The following is a 24,695-nucleotide window of genomic DNA, read 5'->3' as shown; positions in this document are numbered from 1 at the left end:
ACCAGGTCCACCTGGGAGAGCTGAAGACCTTTGTCTCCTAATGTCTCCACCATGAGATGAATTATCCTGTGCTCCAACTCCCCTGGACCACCAGGGTCTAGAAGGGACATTGCCTTGGTGCAACTGGTCACCCTTGTGACCCTCTGCAGCCAGATCTTGCCTGCCTCCCCAAGGTCTCAGCTGACTTCCACCCTGGGATGGGTGTTGAGTGATGGGCTGGGATCACATGCAGGAGGGAGGCAAGGAGCCCCCTGACATCCTCTGGACCGTGGCGGGAAGAGGGGAATTGGCCCACCAACCTTGGTGCATGTACCAAGGAACCAGCTCCTTGCCCACTCTGCAAGTGTGGGGGCTGGTGCTCCATTCTCCCCCGAACTTGCCCCATCCCCAGAGCCTCTGTGGCCCCCATACAGCCTGTAGGAGGCATGGTGGACACAGAGACCTGCAGCCAGTCCTACCCCAGCATGGACAGCAGCACTATCAGGTCAGACATGCTATGTGCTGGCATACCCTGCTAGGTGGGCCTAGGGCACAGTGGAGGGCTTGGGGCCTGGAGTCCAGCAAGACTCCCCACCAACCACCAGTGGCCCTCACCTTGCTCTGCCCTCCAGGATGACCGGAGGCCTGCCAGGTGGATGGGACCTGGTTGCAGGCTGGCGTGGTCCGCTGGGGCGAGGCTGTATTCATCCTGACGGGCCTGGGCCTACAGCCACATCCCCATGTGAATTCCTCACCCCAGAATTGGGGTCCTTGGGGCTGGGAAACCCAGGACTCCCCTCTCCTGGCTGGGCTCTTTCTCCCGGTCTTCCTGGTGCTGCTGCTGGCCAAGTGCTGGCTGCACAGAACCTGGCTTGCCCCTCCCTGGTAGCTCCAGGACTTGTCTCTGACACAACAGGAAGTCTCTTAAATAAGTTAGTGTTTATTCTGCTTTGTTCCCGGCCCTCCCTTTTCCCTTAAGAAGCTGAGTTTTCTGTATCAGATTATTGCAACATTTAACCTGGATTTATAAAACAAAGGGAACAAAACAAAGGACTGAATCCCCAGGCCAAAAATCCTGGATGTACAGGGCCCAATGGGGAAAGGTCAGGTGTCTTATTGCGCAGCTTCTGTCTCCCTGGTGACGTGGCCATTCCCAGAGTCCCGGGGATGTTTCTGGAACACTCAGGGGATGGGGCAGGGAGTGACATGGGGACGGAGTGCACTGGGGGTGACAAAGGATGATAAGGACTCAGACTCTGAGCAAAGGTGGGGTTGGCTGCAGTGGCCTCAGGGTGTGAGGCTTCTGCTAGGGTGAGAGGTCCAAGCGTGTGTTCCCTACACAGTCACGTGGACTGCGAGGCTAGAGCTGTGGGGCCTCCATCGAGGAGCTGCCGGTCTTTCTCCTGTCCCCAGCACCTCGGGCAGTGGTGGCAAAACTCAGGAAAACCCCAAACTGAATCTGCACGGTGGAGGCTTGTGGGACCCAGAGGCTGCTCCCCACGCGTGGAGAAGGGGTGTCCACCCTTCTCCCTGCTCTGACGTTCTTCCCAGGCCCCTCCGTCCACAGCAGGGGCAAGCTGGGGTCTGCTCACAGCTTGCTTGGGCGCCCCTCTGTGGGATGCTCCCAGTCCCAGGATCAAAGCCCTGTGTGCATCAGCCCAAGCTACACAGATCCATCTGCACTGTCACCCAGGGCAGGGGTGGCTGGGAGCAACCCTGCTTTCTTTAGCGGGGTTTGGGGAACTGTGAGGTATAGTTCCTGGTCCTTCTGTGGGGCATCTCCAGAGGGCAAGGGTGGCTCTGTTTCATGGGGTTCTAGAGATGTTGTGGCCCCTGAGAAGGAAGCTGTGGGTTCTGGGGTCCCACTGTGGTCACTGTCCAGCAAAGGGTCTCCACTGGGGCCCCCCACATTCAGTGGCTCAAAGGCAAAGCTGGGCACAGTTAGATGCTCTGATCGGCAGGCCTGGCCCCAACGCTCCGCCTTGGCCGCAGGGTCCCCTCCTGCACCTGGGCCCTCGGTGGGCTCCAGGCAGTCCCTGTGCAGGGCAGCCTCGCAGGATGGGGTCCTGCGCCGCAGGGTGCTGCTGCCACCTTCTGCTGCAGGGGGCCGGGTAGAGCTCTCATCCTCCATTGGGGGATCCACAGAAATGCAGGGGGGGCTCATCTTCTTCTTCCTGCGTGCCCCCAGGGCTGGCTCGAGCTCAGGGACCCAGGCCTTGACCTCCCTGGGATCCAGGTGGCTGTCCCCGCTACCCAGCTCCATGGAGGGCCACCTCTGCATGTCCACCCGGCCTGGTTTGTCTAGGAAACCCTGGGCGTCCACACTGCAGAACCTGCGTAGGTCTTGCGCGCTGCCTGCCACCCCTCGGGCCACAGGGGAGGCTGCAAGGCTGTGAGTTGAGGCCAAGGGCCAGGGCTGGGCAGAGCTGGTGATGTGGCTGACCTCCTCGTCAGCTGGGTCTGAGGCTTCAGCCTCATCTCCACTAGGGGCCGGCAGCCGGCTGGAGATGCAGCGTTGTCCGAACATGTGCTTGCGGGTGCGAATGCTGGCAGGCCGTGGGGAGCAGGGTGGGGACCGTGAGGGGCCCCCCAGGGAGTCCTGCCTGGCTGGGCTCTTCTCAAAAGACTCTGTGGATCCCGGGGCACTGTCCCCACGGCCATCAGCCTGCTCTTCCAGCGATTCTCTGCGCATGGCTTCCTGCAGAGACACCAGTTCAAGGTGAGGAATGGGACTTTGGCCAGCAGGATGAGGGGGCAGGGAGCTGCTGGTGTGAGCAGGGATTTGTGAGGCTCTGAGGGACCGGAGCCATCCATTGCAGCCACCAGTGGAGGGGAAGCCCTGGAGGCCTGAGCTCCGGAGGGCAGAGCCTGCACAGGGTCCAGGATGTGCTGAGGGGCACAGGGTGGGACACAGGGTGGGGCCCAGGCCTCACAGCCCATCTAGACACCAGGAGGATGGGATACCCCGAGAGCTCCCAAGCAGCAAGGGGCTCTCCTGCTGGCCACAGGAGCTGGGGAGAACAGGTAGGGGCTGTGGGTCAGCCTTGGCAGGCCAGGCACAGCTAGGACCCAGGAGCCGGCACTCTGCCACCGTGAGGGCCCAAGGCTATTGCCTGAGGACGACTCTTGGGCCCTGTGACCAGCTCTGCAGTTATAAGCTGGGGTCTACCATTGTGCTACCATAAACCACCACTGGCTTGATGCCCTGAGGTCTGCCAAGGGGCAGATGGAACAATCTGAGCCTAAGGACACAGCATCTGCTCACCCTAGGCCTCAGCACCACCTATCAAATGGAGAAGGAACCCCATGAAGCCCCCCAGGCCTGCGGGATGAGGGTCCCTACCTGTCTGCAGAGCAGCCGACTGAGGCTGGGGGAGTGGGGTGCGCCACGGGGGGACAGGGTACACTGAGGGTCGCTGCCCCTGGCAGGTGGGGATGTGGCTGATGGGACCTGCAGGGAGGCAGAAGGCTCCAGGGGCGGCGAGTGAGCGGAGGTGACCAAGCCTGGGGCAGGGACGCAGCTGAACCAGGTGTCCTGTGCCCCAACCCCGCCATCCCCCACCCGCGACTTGCCAACCCCATCCTCCCTTCTGCCAGCCCCGTCCTCTTGGCCCCCCAGGGGTCACACCTGAGGGGGTGCTGCCCGCGTAGGTCTCCATCCTGGCCTCCTGCAGGGGGTGGGGTTGGGGGGCCGTGGCGGGTGCCACGGGCCGGAACATGCAGCTGTCGTTGGGCAGTGAGAGTGTCCTGGACACAGACACCTTGCGCACGGCCAAGAGGGTGGGGCCATCTGGGCCTGTGTCTGGGCTTTCTGCGGGTGAGGGGCGGGCGGGGGGCCCCTGCGACATCTCCAGCTCGAGCTCGGCATCCATCTCGGCATCCTCGCGGGCCTCCTTGTTGCTCTCCTCCAGGTGCTTCATGAGCACGGCCACCACCACGTTGACCAGCACGAACTGGGCCACCAGCACGAAGGTGACGAAGTACAGGGGCGACAGTGCCGGCAGGTAGCCTAGGCAGTGCTTGTCCTCACGCGCACACTCCCGCAGTGTGTCCTGCGGAGGCAGCCAGTCACTGCGCTGTCCCTGGCCACCCAGGCCCCACCCAGGGCAGCTCCTGCCCTACCTTCATGATCCCATTCCAGTTGTCCCCGGTGGACACACGGAACAGCGTGAGGAAGGCCATGCCGAAGTTGGCAAAGGTGGCGTGCCTGCTTAGGCCCTCGCAGGGGTTGTCCTCAGTGCACTCTGTCAGGGGACACCCTGCTCGTCAGCATGGAAGCCTCCACCACAGCCTCCCAGCACTGGCAGGACAGCTAGTGCAGGCTCAGCAAGGACGGGGCTGATCTGGAGGGTCCCCACTTGCCCTGGCTCGGACTGGGTCAGAGTCTTAAGTGACAATCCAGAGGACACACTGCCAGCACCTGCTTCCTGGCGGCCACAGGGGGTCAGCAGGTTGGTGTGTGCTAAGGCCCAAGTGCAGTCCTGCCTGGGGCCACCTCTGGAGGACAGAGTGAGCCACCTGTGCACGTGCTCTAGTGCTGACCTCACGGGGTGAAGGCCCAAGGGGCCAGTGGGAGAGTGGGGAAGGACACCAGGGGTCTGTGGCCTGCCTGGGTTGGGGCTAGGATCCTGAGCCAGCTGCAGGCCTGTGTGGGTGGAGGAAGAGGGAGCCTTCCTGACCCCCTGGGACTGGTGGTGCCCAGCAGGGAGTAGGTGGCGTAGCCACACTCACCTAGCCTCCCAAACAGCTCCACTCCCAGGGCAGCATAGATAAAAAACAGGAGCATGAAAAGAAGGCCAAGGTTCCCTACCTACACGAGAGAGAAGCAGAACAAGGTCAGCCCTCGGCCCAGCCCGTGGACCTGTTCCCGCACTCGGCCCAGGCAAGGTGGGGTGAGGACCCGTCCTGAGCTCTGTGACCCTCCTGGCCCTAGAGTCTCCTGGACCTCCCGTTCTGGCCCCAGGTCCAGGGCCCCTCCCGAGTTGGCCTGACCTTTCCCTGTCCCCCAGTCTCTAACCCTCCATAGCTCATGCCCACCCTGCTTGCCCAACTGTCCACCCCTGAGCCGCTGCCCTGGGGCTGTCCACCCTCTTCCTAGCATGTGCTCTTCCTGAGGCCCAGAGGGTATTGCTGAGGGATCTTGTTTGCACTGTGCAGGGGCCACTTCTGCCTTGGGGTCCCCATGGCAGGGCCCTGGGCCAAGGCTCAGTGGACAGGAGTGCCACCAGAGGCCTTGTCCCTGCCTCCCTGGAGAATCTGTGCAGCCCCGCAGCTTCTGAACGGCTGGCACCTCAGCACCTGCTCCAGCACCCTACAAGGCTGGGTGTGGCCAGGCCTGGGCCTCCCTCCTGTCCCTATGGGTGGCTGGGCAGAGGGTAGAGCACCAACCAGCATGTCACTCAGATGGGATGAAACATGCTGCTAAAGATGGTGGGGGTGGAGGGCTGGTGGGGCGGGTGGTCGGGCACACGGTGGGGAGGTGGCTGGAAAAAGCATGGGGAGACAGGGGAGTGGGTGGCTGCTGGCGTTGGGTGAGGAGGCAGGCAACTGGGCACTAGGTCATCAGCTGTAGGGCAGGGCACATGGGTGGATGGCCAGTAGGCTGGGCCATGGCCAGGGGGAGCAGGGGGACTGGACTCTGTGTAGACAGGGCCATGCAACTGGTACCTTTCAGCCTGAGGCCAGAAAGGACAGGTGGGACTGTGGGTACAGTATTGTGGACATTGGGCCAGTCTTCTACCCACATCAGGCTCACCGTGGTCCCCACTGGCCTCAGCCCCTCCCTGGCTCTGTGGCCCCTGACCTCTGAAAGTACACTGGTCAGAGAAGGCACTGGTCACTGCTCTTGCCGTAAGACAGGTGAAAGCAGGTGACCTGCACCCCTCCTCCAGCTCATCTGAGCTACACACATGGATGTGAGGGAGGAGGGGGATGGTGAGCCAGGCCCTCCCCGAGGTCTTGTCCTTTACAATGCCCACCCTCAGGTAGTGCCCAGACCCTGACCTACCTGGGGCAGGGCTTGAACCACAGTGTCCAGCAGGGCCCGCATGCCTGTGGCCATCTTCAGCAGCTTCAGCACTAGGGTCAGGAGCTGAGTGTTAGCAGTCATGCTGACCCCCACCCGATGATCCAAAGACCCTGGACACCGACCCTGCGCTCCCTGTCTGGAAGACAGGACTACCCCGTTAGCTGCAGACATCTCAGGCGACTCAGACCTGTCAGTGGCCCATCCTGCTCTGTCTAGGCCTCAGAGGCCATCAGAAGGTTCTACTGACAGTCTAGGGGACCCCAAGTGGACACCTACCACGGGCGATACGGAGCACACGCATGATGCGGATGATGGTGGGGTTGATGGGTAATGCGGCATTCATTTCAATCTCCTCCAGGGCAATGCCCATGATGGACAGCAGGACGATGGCCAGGTCCAGCTGGTTCCACCTGGCCAGCAGAGGGCGCAGCTGAGCACAGCCACCACCCCAGAGCCCACTCAGGGCCAGGGCAGGAGTCTCCTGCCTGCCACCTGCACTTGTCCCAGGACAGCCAGGACTCCAAGAAAACCCAGGGTGCCTCAGGGCTGCTAGGGGACCCACCAACCTGTCCTTGAAGAACCGCCGGAACCCAAAGGCCACCAGCTTCAGCACAGCCTCAATGACAAAGACGATGGTGAACACGTAGTTGCAATACTTGAGGGCCTCGTCCAGCGACTGGGGGACAGAGGGGCAAGCTGGTTGAAGAGGCCCTGAGTCGCCCCTGCCGACTCTACCTGCTCAAGTGGCCTCCTGCGGTCATGAGGCCCCAGCCCCAGGACACCCTGCAGCATGTACTTGGGCGGTCAGGTCTCCCATCTCTAGCACAGCACACAGTTGATGCTTGACACAGTAAGGGCCCTCTCAGCGTGCAGGGCCTGCAACTGCGCCTGGCCACTGTGGCCCCAGCTCTGCTGACCTGGGTGCCTAAGAAGCCTGGGAAGCGTCACCCAGGTAAGGCCACTAAGTCTGGGGGGGACACAGGCCCTCGCCCCACCACGCCCTTGTGCCCAGCCTCACAGCAAGGCATGTTCCTCAGGCTAAGCTGCTTCTGTTGGAAGGCTCTACCATTCTACACCCCAACTAGGGGCCAGAGACACAGGTGCAGGGAGCATGAGGGGCACAGGCCATCCCTTGCCAAGGACATTTATAGCCAGCCTTAGGCTGAGAGCGCTTTCCTGGGCAGGTGCTGTGGGTTTGGGCCTGGTATTTAAAGAACACCCTTGGCTGGACAGCAGCAAAGCTGGGCTGGACTTGCGGCTGTGCCACTGGGCCCACCTTGGGCTGGTCATAGTGCTCCATGGACATAGTGATGACGTTGAGGCCAATGACAAAGGTGATGAAGAGGTCTAGGTAGTGGCTGGTGCACAGAGAGTGGATGGAGCGGCGTGCCTGGGAGTAGTCAGCGTAGTAGGGCCGGCGCTGGGCCTCTGCAGGGAGAGGGGTCGTGAGCAGCCAGCGCCAAGTGAGCGGGACAGCTCAAGGAGGGCCCAGCTGTCCTGGTCGGCCCCTTGGGGGCTTGCAGGAGGCCAGAGGAGGGCGTTCTCTTGGAAAGGGACCCATGCTGTAGAAAGGCAGTTCTGTGAGAGTCCATGGGCTGGGATTGCAGGGAGGCCTTGGGGTAGGTCGGCCTCCTGGACTGGGAGGTCTGGACAGCCCCCAGGAAGGGTGTAGAAGTTGAGGCGGCCTTCCTGCATTCTACCCGGGTCCCTGCACCAGAACTGCCCTCCTGAAACTTCAGGCTGGCCAGCAGGAGATCTGGCCATGTTGGCCATGGACCAGCATTGGGATGAAAGGCTGGGCAGGGCAGCCCCTTATCTCCCAGTCCAGACCCCGTGGGCCTGCCTAGGTAGGGATGTACCCTGGCCACAAGTAAAGTCCCTTCCTGTGCCATCTCCCAAGGGGCACCTGGTGATAGTGGTCTGGGGTCAGCCTTCTGAGGTCAGTAGGGCTCATGACAGGAAGGCAGGACCTCCCTGGGGAGTGCCTCCTCTATGTGCCCCTGAAGGTCTGTCTGCGAAGTGCCCTGCCCACAGCAGCCCTGTAGTGCTGCCAATTCTTGCAGGAACGGTATGGGCTGCCCTGTGCCCCGGGGCCACCTTGGCACGCAACCACAAATTTGGGGCTGAAGGCCTAGGGCAAGGGAGAGCAGGTGCTGACCAGAGCGACCCCCCACCCTGGAGGCTCATGCTCCTTGGTCTAGCATGCAGTCACTAGAGAGCTCAGCTCAGCTCAGCTAAGGCAGCCAAGGGGGATGGCAGCTTGCACAGAAGACGGAGTAGCCACAGCCGTCAGAGCCAGGGGACACTTTTTGTCCCCAAGAGACAGCAGAGACACACACATGCAAGCTGCAAAGAGGGACAGGCCAGAGCGGGGGCAGCGGCATGGACACTGGAGAGCAAGCCACAGCCTCCCCCCGCCCGCTGGCACCTGGCCCTAGCCTGTGCCCACCCTGGGGGACCCCAGCGAGCCTGTGTTCCTTCCCCATGCGGTGTGATGGCCGGCCAGCGTTAGCGGGCTGAGCATGCGGGCAGGGCAGGTACCTGGGCTGGGGAAAGTGCCTGGAAAGACAAGGAGACGTCTGAGGGCCGCAGTGGGGGGCGGCATTGGGGGCCTGCCAGGGGCGGGGCATGCCTGGGGCAGGGGTAACACCAGGGCCCTGCCAGGGGTAGGGGGGACACTGGGGGCCTATCAAGGGTGGGTGTAATGCCAAGGACCTGCCAGGGGCCTGCTGGGGGTGGGGGAAATGTCAGGGGCCTGCCGGGGGTGGGGGACACAGGGAACCTGCCAGGAGTGGGGGAAATGTCAGGTGCCTGCTGGGGGTGGGGGACACTCGGGGGCCTTCTTGCTCCCAAGCCACAGGCCAAACTCTCAGGGGGCATGATGGCTCTTGTAGAGGGGACCCATGGGATGAACCTGTCCCTAGAGAGCAGGTGCAGGCTGGGGCGCCCCGTTTCCTGGGTCCCTTGAGAGGGGACCCTGCCTCCTGCCACAGTGGGCGCCCCAACTGCCCACGCCTGCTGGCCCCTCATGAGGCCGGGCCCCCATGCAAGGTGGGCCACGTGCAGAGCCATTCGGGTGGGGCTGCAGGCCCCGGGGCTGGTGCCACGGCCCTGTGTGCAGGTACCGACCCGCCACCGCCACCAGGGGCGCCTTACTCCTGCGCCGCCTCTCCAGCCGCCGTTGCCGCTTCTCCTCCCGCCGGCGCGCCTCCTCAGCCTCCTGGTGCTGCCGGCACTTGTGGAAGTTCTCTACCACCACACCCACGAACATGTTGAGCACAAAGAAGCTGACGATGAGCAGGAAGGAGATGAAGTACAGCAGCATCCAGGGGTTGTGGTTCTGCACGGGCTATGGCACACGAGGCGGTGGGTTGCCCTCCGCCCGCCACGCCCACGGCGGGAGCCCCAGGACACAAAGGGTGACTCCAGGCCTCTGTGGCCTCCCAGCCCGCGCACCTGCTGGTCAATGCCCACGGCGTCTAGTCCATCATACATGATGTTCACCCAGCCGTCCTTGGACGATAGCACGAACAGTGACATCAGCGCCTGCGAGTGCGATGGGTCACCAACAGGGCCGCGCAGTGGTCAGCCCTGCCCTGGAGGCTCCGCACGCACCGCGCCCACCTGGCCCAAGTTGTCGAAGTTGTACTTGCGCCGCACCCAGCGGTAGTGGGCAGCCCGGCACTCAGCCTTGGTGGAGATGTTCCTGGTGTCGGCACCCTCGCAGTAGTAGAACTTCCCCTTGAAGAGCTGACCGGGCACGGCTGTCACCCGGGGCACCCGCCCAGTGGCCCCCAGACCTGTCCACCTGGGCGGCAGCCCACCCACCTGCACCCCCAGGATGCCGAAGATGATGAAGAAGGCGCAGCAGATGAGTACGATGTTCCCGATGGGCCTGAGCGATGAGATCAGCGTCTCCACCACCAGCTTGAGGCCTGGAGCCCGGCTGATGACCCTGGCCCAGTGGAGGGCACGCGTGGTTGAGCCACACAGCGGCTACCAGGTGGGGTGGGCCACGCCTCATCCGCTCTGGACACCTGTGGTGGCCCCACCCCATCCTCCCGACTCTGTCCTACCTCAAAGGCCACACCTCCACCCTTGGTGGCCCCCTGTCCTCCCATCCCTGTTCCTGTCCTTGCCCTACCTCAGAGGTCGCAGGGTCCGCAACAGGCGCAGCACGCGCAGAATGCCCAGGATCTTGGCACCACCAGCGGAGGCCATGGCCACAACGATGTCCACCAGGGACACCAGGACCAGCAACCCGTCCAGCACGTTCCAACTGCTCTGCAGGTAGGCACGCTCGCCCCACAGCAGACCCAGGGCTACCACCTGGGGATGGTACTTGGGCTAGGTGGGAGGCCCACAGGCAGGGCTGTGGGCGGGGCTTGGCAGTGGGCGGGCTAGGGCGCGGCAGTGGAGAGACCTACCTTCACCATCATTTCCACCACGAAGATGGCTGTGAAGATGTAGTTGGAGACGCTGAGGAAGGCCCGTTCCTGCAGGGAAAGTCCGGTGGGAAAGCCGCACTCTGCCCTGCCCGGCCTTGCCCCAGTGGCCTCCGACGGCAACTCACGGTGCTCCCGGGGTCAATGTCTGGCCTCTCCAGGGCGATGGTGATGCAGTTGAGGAAGATGAAGACGAGGACCACGTGGTCAAACATCCGGTGCGCGATGACCTTCTGGCAGCAGGCACGCAGCCTGGGGAGGGGGCTGTGAGTGTGGCTGGCGGGCCCCACAGCAGCTGCGGCCCTGGGGTCACCCGCCAGCCCCCCTGTCCTCTCACCTGTTCTGCGGGGAGAAGAGGTAGAGGGCCCAGGACTCGCGGCTGCGGCACCACTGGGGCGTGTAGGGCTCCAGCACCTTGTGTAGGCGGAAGCAGCAGCTCTGGGGAGGGGAGGTAGCCCTCAGACCCCAGGCGCTGCCTTGTCCCTCCTGGGGGCCAGTCCACCGAGGTGCCTGTTGGGGCTGCCCCTCCCTCCTGCTGTCTGCCAGGAGCCTCACCTTCCCACACTCCCAGGCAATGGGCCGTGATTACAGCGAGTCCACTGGCCAGCTTGGTGGGGCCCCTGAGGCACCCAGCCTGGCAGACACTGCCTGCTTCACCAAGGGGGCTCCAGGCAGTGGCTGACCACAAGGGAGGGCCGGCCTTGAGGGCAGGGGGCCAATTGGGATCCCCAGAGCTGAACTCCACCCCTGGCAAGTCTGCTGCCCTGACCCACAATGGGCCCAAAACAGCACAGGGACAGCTGTGGGTCTTGCTGGGGCCCACTCACGTCTTCCACATCGTCATCCAGCTCAACTGTGTCCTCCTTGTGACTGTCAATGCGCAGGAAGAATTCACTGGGCAGGGCCACTGTTTGCCCATTACAGTCGTGGAACTTGGCTGGCAGGAGGGCGGCAGGCCGCGGGGACTGCAGGTCCAGTGTGCTGTGGTGGTCCAGGGATTCGGCGCGCCGCAGTGGGCTGGCTTGGGGCCCGGGCGAGGACCCTGGCCTGGAGCCGGTCCCTGGCCTGCCATCCTCGGCCTCATCGTCTGTGCTGCCCTTTCCGTCGCCAGACAGCAGCGATTCGCGCTCCCCACGCTGGCCGCGGTGCTTGAGGCTGGGCGCGCGGCCCAGGCTGCTCCAGCTTGAGCGCCGGCTGCTCCAGGCGCTGCTGGGGCCCCAGTGGGCACAGGGTGAGCTGCGAAGGCTGGCCTGGGGGCGGAGCAGGAGCGGGAACACGCACTGGGCCCACACCCACTGGCAGGTAGGGCCCTTCCCTGGCTGCCAGTCAATGGCTGGAACTTGTAGCAAGCTGGGTCACACATGTGAGCCACCCTGATGACTAGGGACACCATCCACGCTGTGTTCTCATGACCCTGAGCCAGCTGGAGGCTCAGAAATGCCAGCGCTTGCCCAGGGGGGTGCCCCTGGCTGCTGTGTCCTGTAGGGTCAGCAGGAGGGCCCCAGAGGGCTGGGGCCATGTGCAGCACCATTTCCCTGGGTCACTTCTGTACTTGCAGAGGGACTTGGCTGCTGTCTCAGGGCATAAAACTAGACCCACGCCTGGGGCCTCTCCTGGGCTTGCTGTGCTGCTTGACCCCCAAGCAGGAGCTGAGTCTCACTCCCCGTCTACCTCCTGGGGAGGAGTGGCTCCCCACCATCCTGTCCTAATCCTTCCCCATGTCTCCTAGCTACACACGGCCCCCTCCACTCCCTCTGCTCTCCCCTCACAGCCACGTCCACAGGGCAGCACTTCCTGGAGTTTCAAAGTGCCTGAGACACCCGGGCCACACACAGTGGATGCCTTGCTGGTGGCGACCCCTGAGTCCGACCCTAGTCCTATTTCCCAGCCCTGTTCCATTTTTCCTTCCTTGACCTCTGCTCGACCACTTTCTCTCATTTTGAGCTGGGATAGGAACCTGCTGGGCCTTCTGCTAGCCTGCAGGGACCACGTGGAGTTTGCCTGCCTGCACATAGAGCACAGCACTGGCCCCTCAGACTTATGTGGCCAGAGCTTTATGAGGCACATGGATTTTTGCTCGTCTCAGGGCAGGAGGTGCTACAAGGGCCTGGGCAGGGGATCATCCTTACCAGAGACTTCTGGTCCCCCTGCTGGGGGTCCACAGAGCTGCTGCTCCCATGGCGTGAGTCCAGGAGGCCATGGGCCACGTCCAGGTGTGGAGAGCTCTTGGGAGTGGGAATAGGCGTGGCTGCCGTATGCATGATGAGGGGAGGGGGCAGGCTCCCCCGGCCCTCCAGGTGCCCGTTGGGGGTCACCACCAGCGATGACATCTTCATCTCTGGGTGGAGTGGGCCCCGTGAGCAGCTAGATCCCAGGAACAAAAACTCCTCCCAGCCTACCACACCAGGACAGGGATGCCCCCATGCCGGTCAACACCCCCTCACACCTGAGGCTGGCAGGACCCTAAACTTGTCGAGATCCTCCTCAAAGTGGGTGGATGTCTTGTCCTCATCAGAGTCGGATCTGGTGGCATCACCCTGTACCCGCCACGCACAAGGCAGACGTGAGGCTCCCTCGGTGGGCCCTCAGCCATGGAGGCTGCAGTGAGGGGGTAGGGCATGGGCAGAAGGGCCCTGAGACCGCCTGCCGAGGGTGCCCGAGCCCTCACCTCTGCCTGGAAGCCCTCCACCAGGATGGCCACCAGCAGGTTGAAGAGTACGTAGTTGCCGAAGGTCATCAGGGCCACGAAGTAGAGGGCGGCCCACGAGGAAGTGGAGGCCATGCCATTGTACAGCACCACATTCCAGTCCTCCTGTGTCAGGATCTGGGGGGACATGACTCAGGCCTGGCACCAGCCCGTGACCCCTGGGCCCTCGGCCCATCCTTCCCACTCAGAAGCCCCTGGGTGTACCTGGAACACAGTGACGATGGCCCAAAGCAGGGAGTCAAAGTTCTTTCTGTCAGGGACAGTGTCTCCTGTGTCTGTCTTCAGGCTGAACTTGCAGCCAAACAGGTGCATGCCCAGGATGCTGAAGGCAGGAGTGGGGTGCACTGAACAGGGACCCTCCATCACCCCAGTGCCTGACCCCCTCCTGGGCACCCACACTTGTGGCTTAGGAGGCACCTACACCCAGAACCAAGGTGGACAGTTGAGGCCACTCTGACTCTGGGCAGTGGCCAGGACCTGGGATACCTGTCTCATCCCTGCTTGGCCACAAGAACCAGCCTGCCTGTGCTGCCCACCCTCTCCGAGCCCTGTGCCCAGGCCAGGATGGCACATGCAGGCACTCAGCAACCCCTCCAGGAGCCTGCATGATCCACAGTCCCCACCTCATCTGCCTGGAGGCTCCACCTCCAACCCCCACCTGTGAACGGCACCCTAGCACCCGCACACAGTAGGTGCTCAGTCGTGCTTCCTGAATTCAGGCAGCGGTGACAAGCTGACTCCTGAGGGCTCAGGTGGGGACAGGCATAGCTCAGCTGCCCTGGGGGAGGCCGGTGCCCACCTGAAGATGAAGATGAAGAGCATGAGCAGCATGCAGAAGGTGGCCACGTTGTCCATGGTCTTCATGAGCACCACGAGCTGCCGCCGCAGTGCCGGCAGGAAGCGTACCAGCTTTAGCACCCGCAGAAGCCGGAAGGTGCGCAGCACGGACAGGCCTCCATCCGCCTGCCCCACGATCTCCCAGACGCTGCAGGCCAGGGTGCCAGGTGGCGGATCAGTGTGGCTGTCCCGACCCGGGGCCCTCTTCCCGGAGGCAGGATGGCCTCTGCTCTACCACACATCTGGGAGCAGGCTGGGCTGCAGAGGTGCCCAGCTCAGCAGCCTGACTGGCCATGGGACCTGCAGGCTGCCCAGCTCCTGAGCTCCCAGAAGACTTGGGCTCTCAGCAAGTCAGAGAAGTGTCTCAGCCTCGTGCCTCCTGTCCTGACCTCTGTGGCCAGGACTGGCTCCTCTGCTCCCAATTGCCTGTTCCTGCACTCCTGAGGTCTGCTTCCTCTATGGGAGCCGAGGTCACCCTCAGATTCCCCTGCCACTCAGTACTGAATCTTGCTACAGCAAACGCCCAGAGGTGAGCATGATGTAGCCCCAGCTGCTCTTCCTCATCAGGATGAAGGGCTACTGAGCACCCAAACTGGCCTGCAGAGACCAGCTTCTCCAGATGCTAAACACCCACCGAGATACAGCTGCCCTAATGTGTGGCCCACGGTGCCTGTGGGGAAGGGACTGTCCAAAGCCTGAGGTAACCAGGGCCCCAGCCCACCTGAACCACCACCATCAAGCTCCTTCCTGTGGATGATGCTCTGCATTTCAAGATTCTGCCTCAGAGCAGAGCTTCCCGGGTCCCTTGGCCTGAGTGGCCACGCACCCACCTGATGACCACGATGATGCCATCAAAGATGTTGTAGGGGTTCCGGATGTAGCCCAGCGGGCCACAGGCCAGCAGCTTCAGCAGCATCTCCAAGGCAAACATGCTGGTGAACACAATGTTGCTGATCTCCAGAGCATTGGTCAGCTCCTCTGGCTGCAGGCAGGGAAGAGGGTCAGGGCCTCCTGTAGTGTCCTTCTGGGCACTGAAGGACAAGCAGCTTTGGCTGCATCAAGGGCCCAAGGGACTGAGGGCTATGTAGCCACTCAAGAGACTGCTCATTTGTGAGCTACAGAAACAGCACCCCAGGGGTGCCCTCCAAGTGGACAGCAGACCTGCCTAGCCCACCACAAACTCTCTGCTCCCCAGGACCTGCCCAACCTTCCTGCGATTGCGGCTCAGTGTGCAGGCTGCCACCGGCCTCCTCAGACCCTCCACAAGGCACAGGCCATGGGGAACAGAGCTGGGTGTGGGGCTGGGGGCTGTTGGGTGCAGCAAGTCAGCAGCCTGTCCACGCCCCCTGTAGAGCCCAAGGCCACACTGCTGGGGTGGGAGCCTGTGTGTGATTGTGCATGTGTGTATACAGGCAAGCCTTGCACGTGTGACCGTGGAGTGGGTGCGCACGTCTGTGTGCACAGAAGCTCCTCCAGGTGGGGGCTGTGCTGCCCAGAGTCCCGCCCTCCCGGGACAGCACCCTGCCTGGGGCCTGCCTAAGGCCAACAGTGGCTGCACTTCCCCAAGTGACTCTGGGAAATAACAACTGGACATGCCCAGATGTTAGAGGATGAGAAGACCGCTCTGGCTGCTAAGGGGGATTTGGCACAGTAGCAACAGGAGCTGGCCCTGGACCCCAGGAGAGGACACCTGCCCTACTGGACCCATTGTTCCTGCCCTGGTGTGGCCTCAGTCCTGAGGGCAAGGGTCAGCTGTATAAGGGGCTCTGGTGCCCAGGCAGGTGAGGGGTGCTCGGTGCCCTCTGCACCCCTCCTCCTGGGCCCAGGAGTCACTTCATGGGGGCTGCTGCAGCCACCAAGGGCCCCTGCGGGTATGGCCAGGGTTTGGGCCATTTGCCTCTCCCAGAAAGCACTGAGAAGGGCTGGCTGGTTGGATATCCTTGGGCTCAGTGCCTCTGGGTGCCCTGACCTGGGGGTTTTCTGGTGGTCTCCTGGCTCCCACCCTGACTGGGAGAACCTCTGGGCTGGAGCCAGAAGTCCATGTCCACGGCTCAGCAGAGGCCTAGCCTGAGGAGTCAGGAGCATCTGACTCTTACTGCCCAAGGGACTGAGGCTATGCAGACCTCTCCTTGCTACAGAGGCCACCACACGGACCCTTGGGGCCTGAAGAGGCGCAGCCTCAAGGAGGCAGAGCTCTGAGGCTTGCTAGTGGCCATGTCCTGGCTCTGACCCCGTCCATTCCCCCGAGGGCCCCACCTGCTCATGGTACTCGACGCCCATGCTCAGTGTGTTGACCAGGATGGCCACCATGATGCCACGGTTGAAGTACTTGCTCTCTACGATGCGGCGCAGCTTGCCACTGAAGGAGGCCCAGAGACGGCCTGGCCAGCCTGGCCCGCTGGAGGCTGGTCGCCGCTGTGGCCGGCATTGCACACCACCCTGGCCTGGTGTGTCTGCTGCTGGGGGTGGCTGCATGGGATCGCGGCGGTCGCTGCGTTGCACGTCCTGTGTGAACTCGTAGACCCCATGGGCATCTGAGTCCCCGCTCTCAGAGCCACTGAACTCAAGCTCAGGGTCCTCCAGAGCACTGGCACAGTATGGGCAGTTCTTGAGTTCACAGGTGAGTGTGCCCGCCTGGGGGCTGGGCAGAGGGCAGGGCACACTCAGGCCTGAGAGACGGCTGGAAGCCCGGCCCAGTCCTGTGGGGACACAGACAGGGTCAGATTTGCACAGAGCGCCAACCCCAGGGCACCAGGTCCCCAGAAAGACTGCCCTTGTCCTGATGCTAGAGGCTGTGATGGGGCCTCATGTGGGATGAGGCCTCTGAGGAGGCCTGGAGCAGACAGCAGAGGGGGCCCTGGACAACTGGCATCCTCAGAAGAGGGAAAACATGCATGGGAGAGTCCTGTGCAGCAGCGGGCAGGGGCTGAGGCACCACCCAGCATCCAGCCCCAGCAGCCTGTGGTGCCTGGGCCTCCAGGAGCCAGCCCACCATGCTAATGCCAGCTTCTGGCCTCCCAGAGCCCAGAGGACGTTTCTGTTGCTGTGAGCTACCCACCTGAGGCACCCTGACAGCAGCCAAAAACATAGGGCAGACGCACCTGCAGGCACACACCTGGGCACACACGTATCTGGGTGTGCACTTGCACACTCAGATGTCCCTGGGGACCATCACTGCACACCTGGACACACTTGTACACCCACACGTGCACATGGGGGCATTCATGTGTACAACTGGGCACATTCTCACACACATGCAAACCTGGGAACACATGTACACCTGCACACATTTTTGCACACACACAGGTGCACTTGGGGAAGTCACAAGTTAGCTAGGCACACACGTGTACACCAGGGTGCACACATCCCCAATGGTGGCACTCCTGTCACACATTGGGGTGGGGACACTTGAGGTGGGCAAGTTTGTCCCCTCTACAGCTGCACTGCCCACAGACACCTAAGATTCCATTTGCTGACATCAGGGTACGCGGTGGCACCAGCTCCCCACCCAGCCAGTCGCCCTCCTAGCTGTCGCCATCCCCCACAGAGCAGGCAAGGCCTCCATCACTATCCTCCTTGCAGGGGCTGGAGCACATGTCCCCTGCTGTCCCACATAGGCCCTGGTAGAGCCTCCAGGAACGCAGGGGACCTGCTCCCCGGGAAGCCCCATGTTTCCCCTTGGGCTGTCTGTCCCAAGCGGGACTCTATACTCTCCTGATCCTTGGGGACCCTGCACCTTGATTTCTACTCCCACACTGCCCAAGCCTCAGTTTATCCACCAGCAAAGGAACCAGCTCCCAGCTACTAGGGGCTCCACAAGTCCTCCCAGGCCATGGCAGGCCATGGACGTGGGCACATGGTCCCCCAGGACCAGGAGGGAACGTGGGAGGTGTGCCAGGCTTTCCTTGCCAAGCTGAGTGCCATCTCAGGGCAAAGACTCTGCTCCTCTGGGCCTGTCAATGGGGCTTCACGTGGGATGGAGAGATGGGGCCCCTCTTCCTCCCTGACTGGCAAGGTGCGGGGTACACAGGCCATACCCCAGGGTGCTACCAGGTGCCCTCCTCCTCCCTGGGTGGTGTTGGAGTCCTTACCATGTTCCCCAACCACGTGCTGCATCTTCTCGTAGGGGCCAGGGCCACCCAGGCTCAGGGGGCTATGCCCCATGGTCCTCGGGGGCACGGCCCGCTGGCCCTTGGGCCCGGGGCTGGTGCTGCCTTTGTTGCCAACCAGGCCTGAGGGCAGGATAGTAGGGTAGTTCATGGTGCCCAGCCCCGAGGCCAGCTTGAGGCTGGCAGCAGTGGTAGCTGCAGTGTGTGCGACCCGGGCCCTCTCCTGCGGCCCCTCCACGTGGCAGCCGGCGTGGTAGATGCTGTGCACAGACTCGGAGTCAGGCGGCCTATGGCCCAGGCAGGGCGGCGAGTGTGGCGCGCCGGCAGGCACCAGCCTAGTGTCGCGGGTGCCTGGTTCAGGAGTGGGCCTGCGCGGGCTGCCATGGCTGAAGTGGTGGTAGTGGTGGTGGTGGTGGTGGTGGTGGTGGTATACCAGGTGGTGCACGGAGGCTGCGCACCTGCCTGCCCGGCGCTGCCGCTGCCCGGGGCCCTGGCCCTGCAGGCTGCTGCTGGGGTCCACCTTCTTGCGCCAACGGCTCTGCCAGCGTGCATAGAGGCGCAAGCCGCGGCGCTTGACCTTGCGGATGACGTGGCCCACGTACTTGAGCAGCTCCTCGTAGCAGCTGCCTGGCTCTGAGAAGCTGGCTAGTGTGCTGTCGTTGGACAGGTAGCGGGCACGCTGCTCACGCATCAGCTGGTTCTCCCGCTGCTTGGTCTCCGAGAACTGCGTGGCGATCACCACCAGGCACAGGTTGATCATGAAGAAGGAGCCCACCTGCGGCAGGGTGGGAGTGACCACCACTCCCAGGACACGAGCTACACCCTCCCCTTAGGGGTAGGGCAGGACGCAGGGCCGCCCTGCACCCCCACCCCTCCCCAGCCCACACTCACGATGATGAGCAGGATGAAGTAGATGAAGTTGTAGAAGGAGTGGGCGTCCATGACGTAGTACATGATGTCCACCCAGCCCTCCAGCGTGATCACCTGGGGAGGGAGGCGGCTGCACCCTGGCCCATGCCTGCTCCAGCTCCCTAGCCAGCAGTCAACACCATGCCCTCCTCATGGCCCTTCCAGGGCCCTGGCCACACCCTCAGTGCCCACCTGGAAAATGGCTATCCAAGCGTAGCCGATGTTGTCGAAGTTGATGGCACCGTTGTGGGGGTTGAGGTCCCCTGAGCGGCACACGTTGTAGTACTGGTTCCAGTTGATGCAGGCGTTATGGCTGGCGCCCGCAGCCTGGGACTGCACGTAAGCCTCCCAGCCCAATGTGCACTGCATGCGCAGTTCCCGGCGGCCGGGGATGTGGGAGCACTTCTGCATGCCGTTGTCACGGCGTGAGGAGCAGATAAAGGGGTTCTCCTCACCCTCCTCTGTCTGGTAGTACGGCCGTAGGAAGGTCAGGTTGTTGTTCCTGCAGGGCAGTGGGGCCAGAGCGCGGCTGGGTCGGTGCCTGGGTCTCACTGAGCCTGAAGCCCACTGTGCTCCCTTGGGAAGGGGGCTCAGGATGTGACTGCTCCACTGGGACTCCCACTCCTGCCCCCAGGAGAGAGAACGCAGGGCAAGAGCCAGTGGGGTGAGCACCCAGGGCAAAGGCAGACGCCATCCATTGGCACTGCTGTGGGCATGGTCAGGACCTGGCTAGGGAACCCATGAGCCCACCTGACATAGCTCCAGAGGCCCTGGGCTGTCCTGATGCCCTCCTCCCCTTGATGGCCAGGCCTGGAAGGAGGGCCAGAGAATCTCAACCACTCTGGGGGCCACTGGAACTTCCTAGTAGGTCCCTCCTCTCTTCCTGCCAGACCTCCCCAGGGTCTCCCAGACCACTATGAAGGGCAATGAGGGGTCAGAAGCAGATAGTGGCATCTGTGGGGGACTGTCCTTCAGAAGGAGACGAGGAGACAGGATGGAGCCTGGCTGCTCCTCCAGTCAGGCCTCCTGAACTGCAGACTTCTAATGACAAATGCTTCACACCCCAGATGCAGCAAGCTCCCCTGGGGCATGGGAAAGCTGCTGTGCCCATCCTGAGCAGGGCTGGGCACTCCAGGACAAGCTGGGGGAAGCCCTCCGAGGTCAGGCTCCATGGCCCTGGGCACACCAGAGAACTTGCAGGGGTCCAGGAGAGCAGGGCTGGGTGACCCACAGGTAAGTGGGAGCTCAGCCCCTGCAGGGCCTTTCTACCAGCACTCCCATGTCATGTTGGGAACGCACAGGAACAGGGAGAAGAAACAAACCCAGGCAGAAAAACAAAGAGAGAAACCCAAAGCCAGGACCTTGGTTCAACCTAGGGGGCCTCCAGGTAGGGAGCAACTCCCAGCCTCTGGCCTGCTGGGTGCAGGTCTTGCATTGGGGGTGTGGCCTGCTGGGTGGGAGGGGCCAACAGAGACGGGGGGGGGGGGGGGGGGGGGCTGATGGGTGGGAGGAGCCACTGTGAGCAGGCCTGCTGGGAGGGTGGGGCCTCACACTGGAGGCAGGGCCTGCACACCTGACAAACGTGCTGTCCAGGAAGCAGCGGTTCCGCAGCAGGCCGGCCCAGAGCTGGACACCAACAATGCCAAAGATGAAGAAGACGAAGAAGCAGAGCAGGAGGACATTCCCGAGCATGGGCAGCGTGTCCAGCAGCAGGGTGACCAGGATCCTCATGCCTGCGGGAGGCAGGGCTGCTGGTCAGCTCAGCAGAGTCCTCCTAGAGGGTCCTTGGGCCCGGGCCCTGCCTGAGCTTTGCTACTGTGAACAGTAGCAAATTCCTAAATTGCTACTAATTCCCACTGTGTCAAGTGTGCTCATGTGGGTACTCTGGGTAGCTGTGCTAGTCCCACGGTGACTGGTGTTCCCCACCTGACCTACTGCAGGCCCCGAGGGACACTCCTGGGTCACAGCCACACCAGAGAGGAGCAGGCCGCAGCTCCCCATGGGTGAGAGCTGGCCAGTTCCTGCTCCCTTCGGATGGCAGGGTCCTGGCCACATGGGCTGACCGCACACCTCTAGCATAGCACCTCAGGCTCAGGGCTGCCTCTTGGGCTCCAAGCAGGTGGAGCTCTGGCTATTCCCAGTAGGAATCGTGCTACAGCAGAGCCTCAGAGCCCCTCATCGAGGGGCACGGGGGACAGGCACAGAAGGCAGGAGGCAGGCCAGAAGCCTTAGGCCACATGAACCCAGGGCACCAGAAGGCGGGTCAGCCCAGGCCTCAGGGTCCCTTGATAGGTCCTCAGGAGGGGCAGTGCCCTGTTCCTCAAGGTGTAAGCAGGGCCATGCTGAGGCTGCAGGTAGAGCCCTGGGCCATGTGGTTGGGCATGGGGAGAGGTGTCAAGGTGTCATGGAGGTTCAGGTGCAGGGGGCAATGGCAGAATGAGCCCTGGGTCTTGGGGGAGTCCAAGCCAGGAGGGACACTAAAGTCTCAAAAACAGGGAAAGGAACAGAGTCACAGTGGACAGACAGACACAGTCAGTGGGCTGTACTCTGGCCAGCAACTGGCTCAAAGTTCACACATTACCCAGGGGTCAGAGTGGACCTAGGGCAAACAGTGGAATACAGTCTTTAACATGTCCTGGGAATTGTCATGAGGAGCACACGGTCCTGTGTGCAGAGTCACCCTGTGGGACAGATGCAAAGGCACTTGACCCAGCAGAAGCCATCTGTGGACTGAGCTGGGTCATTCGACTGCTCCCACAGGGTGGCCTGGGGAGGAGCTGCTGGCCCTGTTGAGTGGACTGAGCATGTAGAGGATGCTGTGCAGCATGCGAGGAGTCACACCTGCATCCCTCACCTTGCCACCTGGAGGGGTTCACTCTCTCCACTATTACAGTGAGAAAGAGGGGCTCTGAGAGGTTCAGTAACTTGCCCAATACCACACAGCACTGGAGTCCTATCTGACCCTGGAGGTTAGAGCAGACAAGTCGGTAGAAGCCTGACCCATGGGAATTAAGGCACAACCCTGAGCCACGAGCCCTTTGGTGGATCCTGGTGACCTTGGTTATCTAGAGGTGTTGTCCCCTACCACCACTGTCACACCCTCCTAGGGCAGGCGTACCCTTGCTGGGGCCACCAACTCCAGTCATGCCCTAGAGAGTACAGTAGTCCCTGCCACTCAGTGCTGGGACCAGGACCATGTGAACCTGCCTGCCCATCACGCCCTAGCCTGGATCTCCCCAGAAAGGAGGCAAGTCCTCAGGGCCCAGACAAGCATCAGGGTGGCCCTTCAGCTCCCAGTGCCAGGGCCTAAGTGGGATTAGAGAGCCCTGGATGGGGCCTGTCACTTACTGGGCACGCGGTTGATGGCGCGGAGGGGCCGCAGCACGCGCACGGTGCGGATGGCAGAGAGGCTCACGTTGTGTCCGTCCAGGGAGTACTCCATCATACTGGGGAAGCAGGAGGCCCGAGGTTGGCAGGTAGGCCACTGGTCCTGAATCCAGCCAGGCTGGGCCCTGAGGCCCATGACCTGGGCCACCCACCTCTCCTGTCCCTGGCTGCCACCCAGGGAACCCGGTACCAGCCAGCCCCGTGGCTGCGGCCACCAACCCTGCCATGACGATGAAGAAGTCCAGCCTGTTCCACGTGTCGCCCAGGTAGCACTTCTGCCCAAATAGCCCCAGGGCCACCATCTTGATCACCATCTCCACAGCGAAGAAGGCGAAGATGAAGTCATCGAAGGCCTGGTGGGAGCAGAGGTCAGGCCGGGATGCCCCCCCCCCCCAGGGCCCGCCCGCCCACCTGCCGCCCGCCCACCTCCAGGATGCTGCAGCGCTCCGAGCGGCACTCCAGGTCCTCGCAGGGCCGGAACATGCCCAGGGTCACACAGTTGAGCATGATGACCAGCATGCTGACGTGCTCGAACCATGTGCTGGCGTTAAGGACCACGTGCAGTGAATAGCGCCCCCTGCCCACCCGCAGGCCAGCCTGGCATATCCTGGACCCCCATGTCCCTAGCGCGGGAGGGCCACCCTGGCCACTTGGCACCAGAATGCCTGTCCATTCCAGAAGGGGCCACCAGGTGGCTCCCTGGCTCTGGAGTCCATAGTTCTGGGGAGAATCTGTTGCTGCTGCCTTGCCCCCCAGTTGACTCCTCAGGAACTCCTTGGACAGGGGCCCTGTGGCCAGCCAGCTATGCTACCTGAGGCCTCTGTGGGGGAGGCTCCCAGGGTTTCCAGGGCCTGGCCAACCTCCACAGTGGCCGGGTTGTGGGGGGCCGTAGGCAGGGTGGCCCACAGCCAGAAGGACCCAGGGTAGGGGAACCCCCACCCCAATAGCCCACCCCAGGCCTGGCCCATCCAACTTTGGTGGCTTTCCCTGTGCCCCCGCGACCACTAGAGAGCCAGCTAGCAAGGAGTTCCCATGGGAGACCCGGACCTACAGTAGCTTTCTAAAAGACCACCTGCAGGACAGAATGGGGAAGCCAGGTCTCGCCTGCAGCCCCACCTCCCCAATACCAACCCCAGCCACAGGGGTTGGGCATCCACCCTCACAGCCAGGCCAGGCTCCAGATTCAGCCTGGCTTCACATCTCCTGGCAGGTAGCCACTAGCCTCTGAGCCTCAGTGTCCCTGGGCTTCCCTTGTGGGTCACTGCCCCCTGGCCTCACCCCACTGCCCCCTCACAGGTCACTGTCCCATGACCCCCTGGCCAGCCCCCCCACTTAGCCCTCATCAGCTGCTGCCCCCTGGCCACTGGACCCTGTGCTGGCTCCAAACCAGGGAACTTCCTCAAAGTCCAGGGCAGCCCTGCCCTCCTCCCTGGGTACTCTGCCCCAGCTGCACGGGGCCCGTGTGTGTGACTTGGTAGGGACAGTGGCTTCGTGAAGTAGTAGGTGGAATTGCACCAGGAAGGGTGCACCCACAGGCAGGACTGCAGTACTGACAGGAGTGCCCTTGCTGTCACACAGATGGCCAAGCCTCAGGCAGGGGGCAGGTGGCTGAAGCCACATGTCAGGCCGCCCAGCTAAGTCCTGGCTCCAGAGGCAGGTCCTCCCCATCCCCTTACACCCACGTTTAGACCCAGCACCATCAGGAGCTGCTGCAGAGGGCACCCCAGACTCATAGGCCACCCTCCCTGTGCCTACCAGTGTGTGAGCAAGGGCCACCAGGAGTGACCAGAGGGTCAAAGAAGCTCCTAGGACTGTGCACAGGGGTGTCAGGACCTCCCCTGGGCAGGGCAGCCAGGTGCACATGGCCCACTTCCTGTCCTGTGAGGACAGTCCTTGTGTGTCACACCACCCTTGATCACACTGAGGACAGGCGGCATCAACCAGCCACATCACACAGAGCCCAGTGACTTCCAGTGGCTTAATTACACAGCTGGATTTTCTGGATCTTAATTAAAATTCTGTAGGTTTTGAACCAATTTCTACAAATCAGAACCAATTTCCACTGTGGGCCAGAGAAAGCCAGGCCAATGTGTGGACAGGCGTCTGTGCTGCCCAGGGCCTGTTGCTGGAGGAGCAACCGGGGACTCAGCAGGGTGGGGATGTGGGACTGATTCAGACTGGCAGAATAAGGCGGTCTGTCCTGTGAGGGCTCCCGTAGCCCTAGGCCCTGGGCCACAAGGAGTAAGGAACTGAGAAGCCCAGAGAGGGGCTTGGAAAGGGGGCCTAGGTCCCAT

At 62.6% G+C, this 24,695-nt stretch overlaps 1 protein-coding gene across 4 annotated transcripts; it reads right to left on the bottom strand.

The window, feature by feature from the left end:
* Positions 1–899: 899 nt before the first annotated feature.
* On the bottom strand, positions 900–22,959 carry Cacna1h (calcium voltage-gated channel subunit alpha1 H). Of its 4 annotated transcripts, none has more exons than XM_046441761.2 (33): positions 22,828–22,959; positions 22,621–22,754; positions 22,363–22,460; positions 20,588–20,747; positions 19,207–19,516; positions 18,997–19,089; positions 18,088–18,880; positions 16,253–16,695; positions 14,827–14,978; positions 13,959–14,144; positions 13,364–13,481; positions 13,121–13,276; positions 12,899–12,989; positions 12,582–12,790; positions 11,280–11,702; positions 10,790–10,890; positions 10,581–10,704; positions 10,435–10,503; positions 10,152–10,336; positions 9,836–9,962; positions 9,632–9,757; positions 9,464–9,553; positions 9,164–9,356; positions 8,549–8,566; positions 7,284–7,435; positions 6,574–6,683; positions 6,284–6,417; positions 5,987–6,057; positions 4,711–4,789; positions 4,102–4,223; positions 3,608–4,031; positions 3,323–3,483; positions 900–2,677 (listed from the first exon to the last, which is right to left on the bottom strand). In XM_046441761.2, the coding sequence occupies exons 1-33, from the start codon at positions 22,918–22,920 to the stop codon at positions 1,643–1,645; spliced, it is 6,780 nt and encodes a 2,259-aa protein (XP_046297717.1). In that variant the 5' UTR covers positions 22,921–22,959; the 3' UTR covers positions 900–1,642. The 4 variants fall into 4 exon arrangements, with proteins under 4 accessions (XP_046297717.1, XP_046297725.1, XP_046297734.1 ...); XM_046441778.2 differs by having other exon boundaries at positions 2,499–2,677; positions 3,323–3,430; positions 22,828–22,943; XM_046441769.2 differs by lacking the exon at positions 8,549–8,566 and having other exon boundaries at positions 22,828–22,943.
* Between the last annotated feature and the right edge of the window lie 1,736 nt (positions 22,960–24,695).

The sequence above is a fragment of the Marmota monax genome, unplaced genomic scaffold (assembly GCF_021218885.2).
Source record: "Marmota monax isolate L192 unplaced genomic scaffold, Marmota_monax_Labrador192_F-V1.1 WCK01_AAM20220418_F8-fsc00035, whole genome shotgun sequence".
NCBI lineage: Eukaryota > Metazoa > Chordata > Mammalia > Rodentia > Sciuridae > Marmota > Marmota monax.
This window is presented reverse-complemented; position numbering and strand designations above follow the sequence as displayed.